General features: G+C 37.4%; 1 protein-coding gene across 2 annotated transcripts in view; it reads right to left on the bottom strand.

The window, feature by feature from the left end:
• tfec (transcription factor EC) overlaps positions 1-14,673 on the bottom strand; it is a 34,291-nt gene extending 19,618 nt beyond the window's left edge. Inside the window, exons 1-3 of one of the 2 annotated variants that reach the window (XM_008111162.3) lie at positions 14,418-14,673; positions 13,399-13,650; positions 11,956-12,051 (exon numbers count right to left, since the gene is read on the bottom strand). In XM_008111162.3, the coding sequence (XP_008109369.2) occupies positions 11,956-12,051; positions 13,399-13,650; positions 14,418-14,480 (411 nt within the window). In that variant the 5' untranslated portion in view covers positions 14,481-14,673. The remainder of the gene's footprint in view (positions 1-11,955; positions 12,052-13,398; positions 13,651-14,417) is intronic. The other variant, XM_062982408.1, reaches the window with a different exon arrangement.
• Between the last annotated feature and the right edge of the window lie 867 nt (positions 14,674-15,540).

Below are 15,540 nucleotides of genomic sequence, written 5' to 3'. Positions count from 1 at the left end.
AGGATTTGAAAATGAAGCATATTTCCCACATAATCAACTTGATTTTCTTCCTAAGTGGTCAGACAAAACATTTTCTTGTTATCATATTTTTCTTCTCAAAAATAATTCCTTAATTGAATGATCATAATTCAATTTACATGCATATTGGAAACTTCTCTTGCTTGGTATCTGGAAGAACTGAAAGGAGACACAAAATCCCTAACAGTACAGAAGATTGATGTTCTTTTTAGACATTTAGATGGTTCACATAATGTCCTCTGAGACAAATAAGAATAGCCTAGAAATCCTTTTACAGACAAATTCTATTATTTTAGTCAGGGTGGAAGAGGAAATTGTTGCATTAAAAAGTATATTGTATACAAGTCAAGAATATAATAAGACATTTGTTGATGCAGATAAAAAAGAGGGTGTTTGGCATCATTTGTGGCTCAAAGAAAAGTTGGAAGTAGACACTATAGTTTCATTCATTAATTCATTCATTCCCCTCCATGTTGTAAAAAGGGGTGAATGACCATATGTACCAGTCCCATCCCTGATGTCTAAGCGTCCATTCAGTTACCTACAAGAGGAGCATAAGTATGCACGCCACTGTATAATACAACATAATCTTTTCAATTTTACACATAACATAGGCACAAAAACCTGTTAGACACTAAAAGCAAACTAAAATGAAAGCATGAAGACTTGCTTGACTACTGCACCACCCAATAGCCTCCCAAAAGGTTTTCCAAGATTCCAGAGTAATTTTATTTATTTATTTTATTATTCGTTTTTACTTTGACATATATATTTCATTCATAGAAAACAATGACATGCCAAATACATGTTGCACATCCCTTATCATAATTCTAAAATTGTCCACATAGGTGGCTGAGATAGTGATATCTTCACTTTTTGATGGTTCAGTGTACACAGACTTTGTTTCATGCACAACATTATTAAAAATATTGTGAATTAAAGCTATCTTTATAAGGTGTGTATGAAACATAAATGAATTTTATCTTTAGACGAGTCCCATCTCCAAGATATCTCAGTATGTGCGTATATGCAGATATTCTATAATCTGAACATTTACAAAACAGTTCTGGTCCCAAGTATTTTGGATAAGGGATACACAACTTGTAACCCTTAATTTTCTTTCTGCACACAGAACTACAGTACTTTCTTCTCTTTTGACTTTTCTACCCTTGGTTTTGGCACAACTAAAATGGATGTAACTGGCATTATTACTCTTAGAATCTTGGAATAAATAAAATATTCAATACTGAAGGTCCAGAGTAATTTTAAAGGCCTACGGAGGTTGCAAGTAGGACAGATTATTACCTTCCCTCTGGCTCTTCAGATGTAAGTACTTCCTTAAGTCAAATTAATCCATTGGATCCTAGGCCATACTTCTCTTCCCATGTATTTATTACATAACAGTTGTACAGAAAATGCTGCAACTCAATATATGCCAAATCGCAGTTTAAATATCAAAAACTCCTAGCACCTTAGAGGTTAATACATTTCTTATGGTGTTCACTTTTGCAGTCTATTGTATCAAAAACATGAAGTATATTCCTAAACTGTCAAGTCTATACAGGTTGAGCATCTTTCATCTCGAATTCCTAAATCCAAAATACTACAAAATCCCGAAATTGCCCGTGTGGGTGCCAAAGGCCCTTGTTTTTCAATGGTTTTTCAAACCTTTTTTTGTGCACAAATTATTTAAAATGTTACGTACAGAATTACCATTGAGCTGTGCGTATGAGGTATATATGAAACATAAATGAATTTTGTCTTTATATTTGGGTGCCATCTCCAATATATTTCATTATGGGATAGTAATATAAATATCGGTAACCCAAAATTTTAAAAAAACAAAAACAAAATCCAAAACATTTCTGATCCTAAGCATTTTGGAATAAGGGATACTCAATCTGTATACACAAACAAAAAGACAGACAATTATATCAAAATCAAATAGTTACAAAGACCATTAATAATGCAGATTGGGGAAGAGAAAAACTGGCATTGCTAAACATGTTTGTGAATGATCTCTGTAAACAAAATTGTTTCTAGACAGGTTTTTCACTGTACTTTTGCATTTTATTTCCTTTGATCTCACTGCTATTTCCACTCTCTACTCCAACCATGTATCTTATTCTACCAAATTAGGATTATATCTCAGAATTAAATGAGCTCCAGCATCGTGTCTTCTAAAGTAGTAAACAATAAAGTAGAGGGAGTAGCAGATTCCACATCTGTTGTAGCACAATTAGAGCAACACCATCTTTTTCTCTGAGTTGGAGCCTAATTTTCCCAGGAGATTCAGATGACATAGATTAAATTAATATCTGTATTTTAAAAAATAAAAAGACAACCAAATCTAGATCTGTGTTACACATCGAGTGTCCACTATTCTCTTGCTTTAAGGGTCAAAAGTAACTTTGCTTTGGGGATCAAGGGAAGGCAGTTCCTTTACATTCCTCAAAACAGATCATGGCTCACTAATGGAAACAAGCAAGTCTCCATTGAACACATAAATAAAAATGTTCTTCACAGACACTGTCTGCCAAATACTTCAAACTACTGGAGATCCAAATATACTAATGTAAATATAAATGCAAACAAGTATATATAGAGGTTATACCTTTCCATTCAGTGTATTTTGTGGTCTTCGGTGTCAGTGATCACAGATCTACAGTTAACTCACTCTTCCGCCTTACAAAGGATAAATCATTGTGCTTAATGCTGAGAACTACACTAAATGATTAACACAGCAAATGATTGCCAGGACAATACAATGGAACGTATCATGCAAGTTCTACAGGAAAGCAGAATGTAACTGAGCATTTATGAGGTTGATCTTTTTTAAAAAATCTTTTTTTTACAAAAGAGAACTATTTTAATATTTTAATATTCATTTGAACTAAATGTAGTACTTCTCTTCATGTGAATCTTGGCTTGTTCATTTATGTACCAATTAAATTAAAATACACAGAGATGGTAAAAATTATGCTAATAACAATGCCCTTATTATATAGCACTTTTCATCATCCACATCATCCCATTTTTTCTGCAGAGTTTAATGATAGACTTGATTACACCTTATTTTTATATCGCAACCTAAATCTATGAAGTAGATTAAGCTATAGACAAATGACTGGACCATGTTCCCCCAGCAAACTTCATGGAATAACCTCAATTGCTTCATTTATTTTGGTGAACAGTGAGGCTGGCAGCAAAATCAGATTCATCCATTTATTTACAGCATTTATATTCCACCCTTCTCACCCCGAAGGGGACTCAGGGCGGATCACATTAAACATATAGGCAAACATTCAATGCCTTTTAACATAGAACAAAGACAAACAAACATAGGCTCCGAGCGGGGCTCGAACTCATGACCTCCTGGTCAGAGTGAATCATTGCAGTTAATTGCACTGGCTTGCTCTCCCGCCTGCGCCACAGCCCGGGCCTATACCACAGTCCATGCCAATACCTGGAAGCAATTTATCTATATGTCAAACTACAGTTCCCAGAATTCTTCCCCATTGGCTATGCTGGCTATAGCTACTGGAACATGCAGTGTGACAACATCTGAAGGGCCTTATGATTCTCAGAAACCTATATATAGTGTAGAGAAAGGTTGTCCTGTTACACACAGTATATAAAGGAACGAAGTAGCAAACGTATAATCACCAAGGCACATATATAAACTATTTTACAGCATTATATAAACTATTTCACAGCATTATAGCAAACATAGCATTCATGTTTATATATTGCCAAAATAAAGGAGTTCATGAACTGAGGTGTTCATGAACTTATGATTCTCAGCCCTACTTTACTGAGGCAGACTGAATACTGTTGAGTATTCAGCAAGAACTTCTTTTTATGTGGCTTCAGATCCAATAGATTCAAATACTCACTGCAGTCTAAATCAAATGTAGCACAAAATCAAATACACGACCTCAAAGTCCAAATTTTCCCCATTATTAAAAAGGTAGAAAATATTCTGCGTATTTGATGACAGAGCACTTGGTAAGGTGACAACTGCCCAGGAGCAAAGAAAGCATATTAGCATTCTTCAATTTAAACCTCAACCGTATTGATTCATTTTTAAGTGCAGCCATAATTGAGGTTGACTTAATAAAGTTTAAGACTTGAGCTATTTTCAACTTTCAAGTGGATGGCTGAAATTAAAAGCATATTCTCATTCATTTCGTACATTAACTAAAATACAATTTGTTCTATGTTTGTTTCATTTTTCTTATCATTTATTTTTTGGTTTATTCAGTATAACTAGCCAACATAGATTGGTTTAATCTTTGAAGCTTGCAGATGAACAAGAAAATCTGCATTGACTTTCGCCTTTTTAATACAAACCAATCTATTGTCACTCATGCAGCTACTTCTGCAATGAAATCAGAGCTATCCAAAAGTATTTCCTCTTCTAAATAAAAAATGTGCTGTTTCTCATGTACCTTGCAAATCGACCTAGCATATAAAAAATGCTGACAAACAGAAAGGATGAGAGACTATGTCTAATAGGCTTGAGCGATCCATGAGAAAATTGATTCTAAACTCGTTTCAAAAGTAGGGGGCGCTAGCGTTTCGTTTCTGATGTCATTTCCGAATTTTGCCCCCCCCAAAAAATTTCAAAATTTAACAAAAATTCGTTAGTTTCAAAAGTAATTCGTTAATGGCGGACGTGCATGCGCAGTAGCAAAAAAAACAGCACGAGGGGAGACTTTACAGGACTCTCCCGCCCTCATTTTTTGAGCTATCTTCTTCAAACTTGGTACAGTGGTAGAACACATTTAACACTGATAGCTCACCAAAATTTGGAACGTTTCCCTTATCCTCTGATTTTTGGCGAATTTTCATAGTTTTTATAATAAACCATTTTTTAATAATTGCAGAAATCTGTTCCTGGTTTGAAAGTCTTATTTCCTGTTTCATTGGGTTGTCTTTACTGTGAAAGTCATTTTTCTACTTCAGAAACTTTGTTTTTGTGGCTGAAACTTTGTTAAATTGGTGGACCAAACCATAGTATGTTCCATCCATGTCGCTTGCACAAAGTTCAGGCAGTGTCATAGATTTTGCCATGTTTCTATGACAGAACCAATTAGGAAATGACATTTATCACCCAGGAACAGAAATCATAGTACACCATCAAATCATTCCTGACAGATGGCCATCAGCCTCTGAATAAGGAAATCAGTTCCTGGTTTGAAAGTGCTATTTCCTGTTTCATTGGCTTTTCTAGGCTGAGAGTGTGTGACTTGCCCAAGTGGGTGGCTGAGTGGGGAATCAAGCCACAATTGGAGTCCAAAATTCAAACCTCTCCCTCCCTCCTTCTCTCTAAACTTCTCATACCTTCCAAGAATTCACATACTGTATGAAAATTTGGTCAAGATGGTCAGAGGAGGGCAACTAAAATGATCTAGGGTCTGGAGAACAAGCCCTATGAGGAGCGGCTTGAAGAACTGGGCATGTTTAGCCTGCAGAAAAGAAGGCTGAGAGGAGACATGATGTATAAATATGTGAGGGGAAGTCATAGAGAGTAGGGAGGAAGCTTGTTTTCTGCTGCCCTGCAGACTAGGACACGGAACAATGGCTTCAAACTACAGGAAAGGAGATTTCACCTGAACATTAGGAAGAACTTCCTCACTGTGAGCTGTTCAGCTGTGGAACTCTCTCCCCCGGGCTGTGGTGGAGGCTCCTTCTTTGGAGGCTTTTAAGCAGAGGCTGGATGGCCATCTGTTGGGAGGGATTGGATGGTGTCTTCCTGCCTGGCAGAAGGGGTTGGGCTGGATGGCCCATGAGGTCTCTTCCAACTCTACTGTTCAATTACTCTATGATTCTAAGTGAGGACAAAAGGGGGTGGGGAATGTTAAGAGGAGAGAGGGCCTGGAACACCTGGGAATTGTAGTTTTAAAGTGGGCATAGTACTATTGGAAAAACGTTTGCTTCAGCCCAATGCTTTTATAAATGGTCAAAATTCAGAGGCTTCGTTCTCCTGCATTTTGAAAGCTATTGTGATGAAATTTGCCAGAATGGAAGCAAAAATTAAGCACTCTTTGCCTATCAAGTTTCATAATGTTTGACCCATCCACTGATTTTTGGGGATTTTTGAAGCAACATTTTTTTAAAATGCTAGCAGATCGATGGCCATGCCTCTCCCTCCCTCTCTCTTCCGCTCTGATTGGCTGAGAGGCATGCCAACATGGCTTCTCCTTTCAGAGGGGCTACAGCTACATCCAAAGACATCAGAAACAAATGAAAAAAGGTACTTTTTTATTCAAATTCGTAATATTTGTAAGGCAGTGAGCAGATGTTTCAAATATCAATTCAAAAGTACTTTCAAAACGAATTTTTAACGAATTTAACGAACTAACGAAAAATTTGCTCAAGCCTAATGTCTAATCACTAGCTGTGAGTGCTTCCCAATGACCTTGAAGAAACCTTACTTGTTTACTCACTCTTCAATAACTTAACTCTTCATCTATGGCATCTTTTATCTTCAGAATAAAACCAAGAAAGCAAACCTACTGAGACTGATGACACAGTAAGCAGATGGATAAGACAGGAAATCTCTGACTAACAGAACTTATAAGACCTTACTATTGAAGCTACATGGAATATTACCAGATTTTTTGGGGTGGAGAGTTTGATGGTAAAAAGGTCAGCAACTTCTTTATAACATCCAGGTGGTTTGTTTCTTTATGCACAACCCAGGATGTGGTGCACAAACTTGTAGGATATCACAGGCCGGGCTGTGGCACAGGCTGGTTAGCAGCCAGCTGCAACAAATCACTCTGACCAAGAGGTCATGAGTTCGAGGCCAGCCCATGCCTGCGTCTGTCTCTGTCTCTGTTCTATGTTATGGCATTGAATGTTTGCCTTATATGTATACAATGTGTGAGTCCCCTTCGGGGTGAGAAGGGCGGAATATAAATACTGTAAATAAATCTCAATGTTAGGTTGTTGTATGTTTTCCGGGCTGTATGGCCATGTTCCAGAAGTATTCTCTCCTCACATCTCTGGCAGGCATCCTCAGAGGTTGTGAGGTATGGAGAAACTAAGCAAGGAAGGTTTATATATATCTGTGGAAAGTCCAGGGTGAGAGAAGAACTCTTGTAAATTGGAGGCCAGTGTGAATGTTGTAGTTAATCACCTAAATTAGCATTGAATAGCTTCATCTCCTGGCTTCTTCCTGCCTGGGGGCATTCTTTGTTTAGAGTCGTTAGCTGCCCCTGGTTGATTCATGTCTGGAACTCCTCTGTTTTCAGAGTGTCGCTTTCTATTTACTGTTCTGATTCTTTGCTTAGTTTCTCCATACCTCACAACCTCTGAGGGTGCCTGCCATAGATGTGGGTGAAACATCAGGCGAGAATACTTCTGGAACATGGCCATACAGCCTGTAAAACATACAACAGCCCTGTGATCCCAGCCATGAAAGCCTTTGACAACTCAGTGTTAGGTTGCTTGTATCATTTCCAGCAGACCACATCTGCCAGTCTAGCCCCACATAAATAAAAAAAACACCTACCCATAAACTGACCCTTTAGAATGCCTGTTCAGACAGGTGGATTTTAATGGCTTTGGGTATTTGTTAATTCCTTGATGTGGTGTACAACAAGTCAAAAATCCTTCCAAGAAGAACTGCCTTCTTGTCTACATGTTTGAAAAGGTCAACTATTTTAACCCACACACCCCAACAAACAGGCTGTGATAGAACAATGCTTGGAAAGTTACCTTTTTCTGTTACAACTCTCCAAATCTCTTAGCCTGCATGTTTTCTAGCTAAACTTGAGGGGAGAAGCTGAAAGTTTTAGTAAAAAAAAAAAAGTGCTGCCTAACCTTCAGGGCGGAGACTTATCGGGCGGGTCCTCTAGCCCTGCCATTACGGGGGGCTTCTCATTCTCAGAAGCCCCCTTGCTTGGTGGTAAGGCTTCTGGCTTCTTAGCCGGCCAGCCAATCAGTAACAAGCACCATCTCGCCCCCTGATTGGCTGGGACTGCTCAATCCACTGGCAACCTATTTAAGGCTACCCTAGGCCACTCACGGGCAACATGCCTTTATCATATGTCCCATCCCACCCACCCTTCATATGTGTTTGTTTATCTGTTTGATAGTTTCATTTGAGTGCTGTTCCTTTGTCACAACTTACAGGTGTCCGTGCGGCATGGGCCCTGGCTCTGGCTTGCTTACTCTCCGCTCCCAATGGAAGAGGGGAGTGTCCAGTGGTTTACCATGTGTGCAGCGGAAAAGGTGTCCCGGTATTGTGCCAGCAGCATCCCTTGTCGTGGTAACACATGCACAGAGGTCAGCCCTGTTCCTCTTCTGTAATCAATAAACAAGTTGTGGCCTTTTGTTATCCCAACACTGTGTGTATGTTGTCATTGGGTTTTGCTGGCAGGAGGTAGTGGTCGCCCACTCAATAGTTCCAAACTCTGAGAGTTGCTCTGAGGCAGCAGTGTGCATTAAGAAAATTGTGATTTCCAAAGTTGTTCATAAAAACAAGATTTTAACAGGGCAGTACTGGAACCGTGGCAATATATTGACATGTTACACCATAACTCTCAAACAGGTGGTTATTTATTTGAGAGATACGGTGCAACATTATGGTAAATTAACACTTCATAGCAAATGGGTGGAATATTTTATAAAAATGCATTCTCTTCTTCTGAAAGATTAACAAACTCCATCCCTCTTTTCTCTATCTACTGTAACTGTCTTTTTTAAGTATACGGAGTGAATTGGTTAGTCCCATCACTTTTCTATTTATAAGTGACTGGCAGCTCCAGAATAAAACCTGAACACTTTAGCAAGGAATGTTTCCCTTCACAGCTTTCACCGGGCTTTCAAAGACAGAAAGCTCAACAGGAAGGAAAGGAACAACCTTCCGTCAGTTCCTTCTAAATTACCATGGAAAATACTTCAACTGTATATATTCACTAGTCTCTTCAGATGCCGTTTACAGAGAAGCTCAGGAAATGGACCAACCCAAAGACAGAGATGTAATGTACAGTCTCCAGGTACATCTACGAATGGTATTGAATAATCCTCAAACAAAAGGGGTGTTTAAGACAAATTAGAATACATGAATAATAGTTCACCAATTTTGATTCATGAGTAGTTCATTTACTTAACTACCACCTAATATCATGGACTGGGAAGGCATACTGCTTGGTTAACATCAACTGGATTTTAGAAAGTACAGTATAGTCTCACTTATCCAAGCTAAACGGGCCGGCAGAACCTTGGATAAGCGAATAACTTGGATAATAAGGAGGGACTAAGGAAAAGCCTATTAAACATCAAATTAGGTTATGATTTTACAAATTAAGCACAAAAACATCATGTTATACAACAAATTTGACAGAAAAAGTAGTTCAATGTGTAGTAATGTTATGTTGTAATTAGTGTACAAATTTAGCACCAAAATATCATGATATATTGAAAACATTGACTACAAAAATGCCTTGGATAGTCCAGAACCTTGGATAAGAGTCTTGGATAAGTGAGACTCTACTGTACATGTGAAGAGGTCCATTGACTGAGTCAGGGGTCCCAAAGGCCACATGTAACCTATCCCCATCTTAAAGAGTATACTGGTATGTTTAAATATATTATTCTAATGCATATAACTCATGCTGAATAAAAACAAAAGATAGATACCTTTGAAAAAACCTTCGCAAACTGTTTGCAAGCAGAACATTTTTCTTTTAGCTTGAGCCACTGGTAAAGGCAAGATTTTATCCCTCATTTCCCTTGTCCTCATTGAGTCAAGTAAAAATTACATTTGCATTTTGAAATCAATTTGTAGTGATGGAATTAAACTGAGAACAAGTAAGGAAAGCAGGGAGAGGAAAAACAAACCAAGATGTTTTAAAAACGGCTGAAAAAGTGGGATGACAGAGGATTAATCGGGGCTATCCTTGCCAAATTTGAAAAGTTGGAGTGTATGCCACCCTACTTTCAAAGAACAATATGTTGCATCAATCACAACCAGTCTTTTGGAGAAAATCCAACACATGTCAAACATATAGGATCCTCACTAGTGAATACTACATTCTGTATACAGTTCCCCTTCTTATGCAGTTTGCCTTGACTGGACATCCTAAACTGGGGTCCCATCTGTACTGCCATATAATGCAGTATCAGAATGCAGTTGAACTGCATTGAACTGGATTATATAAGTCTACGCTGCCATATGTTCAATGCACTTCAACTGAATTCTGAAACTACAATATATGGCAGTGTAGATGGGACCTGATAGCATATGCTACTGATTTTAACCTTGCTTACATGTAGGGGCAGGAGTCCCTGATGGTGTAGTGGGTTAAACTGCTGAGCTGCTGAACTTGCTGACCAAAAGGTCAGTGATGCGAATCCGGGGAGCAGGGGGAGCTCCCGCTGTTAGCCCCAGCTTCTGCCAACCTAGCAGTTTGAAAACATGCAAATGTGAGTAGATTAATATGTACTGCTTCGGTGGGAAGGTAATGGCACTCCATGTAATCATGCTGGCCGTATGACCTTGGAGGTGACTATGGACAATGCTAGCTCTTTGACTTAGAAATGGAGATGAGCACCAACCCCCAGAGTCAGGCACAACTAGATTTAATGTCAGGGGAAAACGTTTACCTTTACCTTTTACATATAGAGGTACCGCAATCTTAGGTAGTTTATGTTTGTTCTCCATTTAATATTAATTTAAGGAACTCGAGGCCACTTAGCTCTTTAAGAACAATAAAGTATCATTGTTATTTACCACTGGCCAGGCTGGCACAGGTTGAGAAAGAATGAAATCCAATATATTTACAGCCAGTTTCAGCCCTGCCTTATACTGATTTTGGTTGCCATTTGTACACATTTCTGGACTTAAGCCCACTGAATTCAATACATTGTACAGATTATAGAACATTTGTAGCAAACACTTTTTAAATGGGTGTACTTTTAATAGTGTTTGCCTTTTTGGTTTTGTCTCTTTTGAAAAACAGAATCTATTAATGCAATAGTGAACAATGACCTTTGAGATTTCTTTGAACTTCAAGTGTAGCTTAGCGTAAAATGTGTTTGACAAAGACTTTGCCTTAATGCAGGACTTTTCAGTTACCATAGATAAGCAAAAGGTTGTTAATATTTAGTTGGGTCTTTTTTCCTGTAAAGATGTACTGAACTTTGATGATCATGGAATTACTGACTAGAAATTGCACCTGCAAACATTAGATAAAGTATTAAAAAAAACCTTCAGCACATTTTATTTATATATTTATTTAATCATCCATTTGTTCATTCGTGCATGCATTTAGTGAATCCCTTTCAGTGCCCATGTGGGGGGGGGGGAGTGCTAATAATACAGTAATAAATTAATGTTCAAACTTAAAGGTATTCCAATAGGTACTCCGTCATTTAAATATTTGTCAAAAGTGAACTTCAAAAACAAGTACTGTCAAGTGTATACACAAAACCTATTATATCTGACTTTCCAACATTTTTCAATGCTTATTGCAAATCTGATAATCTGATTATAAGGATTGTAAGGTATTTATTATTTTGTCAGGTTCTATTAAATGATTTAGATTCTTGGGCATAAATCTGTCCCACTATCCACACAAGGAAAAACAAAAGAGATTCTGGACCACCAACATTAATGTAGATTTGAGTCACTCTGCTAACAAGAGTTCAATGTGAGTTTTCTGAACCTCCCTGAGTAGCAAAAACTATTGACCTACTAATTGCTAGCAATATTACAATCTCTAATAGTGCAAAAGTTGTGTGTTGTAGTATTCAAAATTTCAGGGCTGTTTGTTTACAACTTTGAAATGGCGTCATTTTTCTATCACCCATACCATCAACCACCAAATCAGCAGTAGAAAATAGGAAGGAAAAGTTCATAATAATTTTCATTCTCAATTGAATTCTGTTTCATTTATAGAAGGCAATGTCAAAGTTACTTACAGTTCTTTGCATAAGCAATGGTGCTTCAGAGCAACTTATCCCTTCATCATTAAAATTTGATTCCATGTTGATTATGTCATCAATAACGTCTTCCATCTAATAAAACAAGAATTATTGGTGTACGGTTAAAAGAGGAGCTCACTGTTTAATCCTGTATGTATCCACTTAGAAATAAATCCCCGTCCCACTGAGTTCAAATAACAAGGTCTGTGATGGCAGAATGAACCAACCATTTTTTTCAGCATTCACATCAAAATTGCAATGCATTTCCTTTCTTAAATACAAGTGGAAACTACTGGTATGCAGGATTATATAGGAACTGTAAATTCTTTGAAAAAAAACTGGATACTTGAAAATGTGTTTTTTAAATCAACTTGCTGATTTGAGGAAATATTTTCATGAATGTCTACTTTTTCTGGTGATTTTGTGGAATGATTACAAAAACATTAAAATTGTATTTTGTTGATCCTTCTCTCAGTCAATGATTTTCATGTTAAGATATAGGTGAGTTATTTGGTAGTATAGTGTTTTTTTATCTCATTCATTAATGATCTCTGATTAGCTGAAATTACACGATTAATCCAGAAAATATTTTCCTTAATATCAATTGATCGTTTTTGCCCTCGTAGATACCATACTGCCGAATGTGTTGGTCACATAATATCATACTATTATCCCATTTAATATTTGATCCCTGACCAGCTAGGATCATTCATGTGTTGAATTCCAGAACAAGGAAATGCAATAAACAAGAAACCAAAATAGTGCAAGAGCAGGAGGAAAATAATTAATTCAACAAGAATTGAAAAACCAAATATCCGCATAATCAACTCATATTGGGGAAACAGTTCTATACTTCCAAAATTATTATTTTTAGTATACAAACTGAGACAAAAGAATATTTATCATTGTGCTATTACCAAAACAACCTCAGACAGTGGCAAGGGATATTTTCAATGGAAGATCGGACTATAAGCCTGAAACTGCAGGTGACCCAACATACCTGGGACATTTTTCTTCACATCCTGAAATTACTTATTGATTGGAAAATAAAGGATTCTAGTGACAGTCAGAAATATGTTAATGTTTGCATAATATGACTATTATGTACTATGCAAAGAAGCTAAGTTATATATCAACACTTCATCTCTTATTCTTTCAAGCAAGAGGGTCCTATGAGTTGCAGTTAATAAAGTTTTCCGAAATAGGTCATTCATCCAACAAAAAGTCTATATATAAGTATATAAATTGAAGATGACTGTGATGTTGCCATTATAGTTGACAACAGTGGAATAATTTGAAACTTTATACTCTCCCTCAATAGGTATCATTAAGCTATATGTGTTTAGCTGAATACTGAACAATCTGGAAATCTTTCCCCATCTCCATCTTATTAGACAGCACTCATAAGGTCTTAGTTTATCTTACAACTACATTTCATACCGCATTTTCATGTTCTCCTCCAAGAGTGAGTAACTTCATCACTGGGCTTCCAGGAGTGCTGATATCGCTGGTAGGAGGCATATGCCCACTCCTTAATATAGGTGTTGCTCCTGAAGAATGGATTGAATGGGAATGGGAGAGAGACAAAGTCTGGCTAGACAGCTTTGTATCCAGGGTAAGGTACTGCTTCACTTGATGTCTCTGAGTTTGTTGAATATGGTACCTGGTTGGGTTCTCCAAATGAGTCTGAACCTATAAAGGCAAGAAGGTGATGAATGGTTTGTTTACTTATAGTATGTATCTCCTCCAAGGAGTTCAAGGCAGTATATATGGTCCTTATTCACATTTTTATACGCACAATCCCTTGAGATAGGCTAGGCTGATGTGACTGGATCAATGCTACCCAGTGAAATTAGCTAAACGGAGCACTAACCCATCCCATGTCTCCTTCACCAGCCCACTACATCGTATAATTTCTCTTAACCATATTTCAGCTTTTGATATGCACGTCTAACTCTCAGATCATATATTCTAACTGATATCATCCACTGGACATATTTCCAGTCAGAATCTATACATACACAGGGCTGTGATTTAAACACAGGCATATTGGCTTAACTGAATAGTGAATATCATTGTCATCCCTTAAATTAACAGAACAATCCTTATAATAAAAGAATTTTAGCATTTCAAATAATTCAGTCCTCCTTGGCTTATAAATTAATGATTTCTCTCACATCAACACTTTTTTACCAATGCTAATAAATATTTCGGAAGGAATACAATTAATATGCATTACATTATCCAGAACATACAGGAATATTTGTGCATCCTTTTTCAGAGCCTTGCTTAAGCTATTTTTTTTCTCTTTTGTAGGCTCACACATATATGGATGCTAACAATTAAAACATTACAACATAAATATGTTCATTACATAAAAACTACCTCATTACTTTGTACAGAAAACCAGAAACCAATGGTTAGTCAGCACCAAGAAAATAGCATTGTTCATAGCTTACCTGATAGAAAGAGCAGTCAGTCAAATGAGGCATTTTAGGATCAGTACTATCAAATAATCCCATAAAATTGTGCTAGATTATCACTGAGCAATCTCAAGCAATGCAGAATTCTCTGTGTCCTTAGTATGGACTAATAACATTTTCATGCAGCCTGGGAGACATTTATAAATTAAGTGGCCATGCCCACAACAGCTAATTGTGTAAGACTAGGGCACACTGAAGGCCACAACTTCAAACAACTCTCATCTCTGATCTTAGCCACATTCCTACAATTTATCCACTACAGGGATACTGAGTACACAAATACGTACTGTCACATTCACCCTCTGGCTTTCTTGCAATATCGTACTATGACTAATGACTAATTTCTTCTAATAGGTTTCCGTCAAATGGATTTTAAGATTTAAATAATAGTGAAGCTTTTGTTCAGCACTTGATATGTTGCTGTTGTTTTAATTCCGCTTCTGTTATAAATCAAAACACATGGACATCTATTATCTACATAGTGATATATATACAGTACAACTTCTGTACTTGCAAGGGATACATTTCAAGACAACACACACACACACAGACCAAAAAAATATCCAGGGAGATTGATGTTTTTGGGAGGGGTGAAGCTGTGAATATCAAATGCATTGAAACAGGCCCGTAGCCAGGATTTTGTTTTGGGAGGGGCTGGGATTTTGGTTTGGGGGGGGGGCTGAGTCTGAGCGGGAGAGAGTCTACCCTAGCAAACCTTTTGTATCATCCCAATACCCCCATGCATATGGGATATATTGAGCATGGTGATCAAATCATGATATGAATAAACATAACAGTTTAAATAATAAATATAAGGCCTTCTCGCAGACCACCCTGAGAATTTGGGGGAGGGGGGGGGCTGAAGCCCCTCAAGCCCCCCCCCTCCCCCCCGAATACATGCCTGCATTGAAAAGAGGGTCATATTGTATACTATTTAAAGATTACATGTAATATATAATTCTATCCCCATTCTAAATTACTATAAATTATTCTAATTGGCAGATTTTCCAGCAAATTTGATTAATAGCATTAGTTTTGTATCTAGCCATTCAGATACTAACATTGCAATAGAACTGCTGTCACCACAGTACATCCAGTA

This window comes from Anolis carolinensis, chromosome 5, assembly GCF_035594765.1.
Source record: "Anolis carolinensis isolate JA03-04 chromosome 5, rAnoCar3.1.pri, whole genome shotgun sequence".
Lineage (NCBI taxonomy): Eukaryota > Metazoa > Chordata > Lepidosauria > Squamata > Dactyloidae > Anolis > Anolis carolinensis.
Note: the sequence above shows the minus strand (reverse complement) of the source record. Positions and strands in the feature narration are given on the sequence as shown.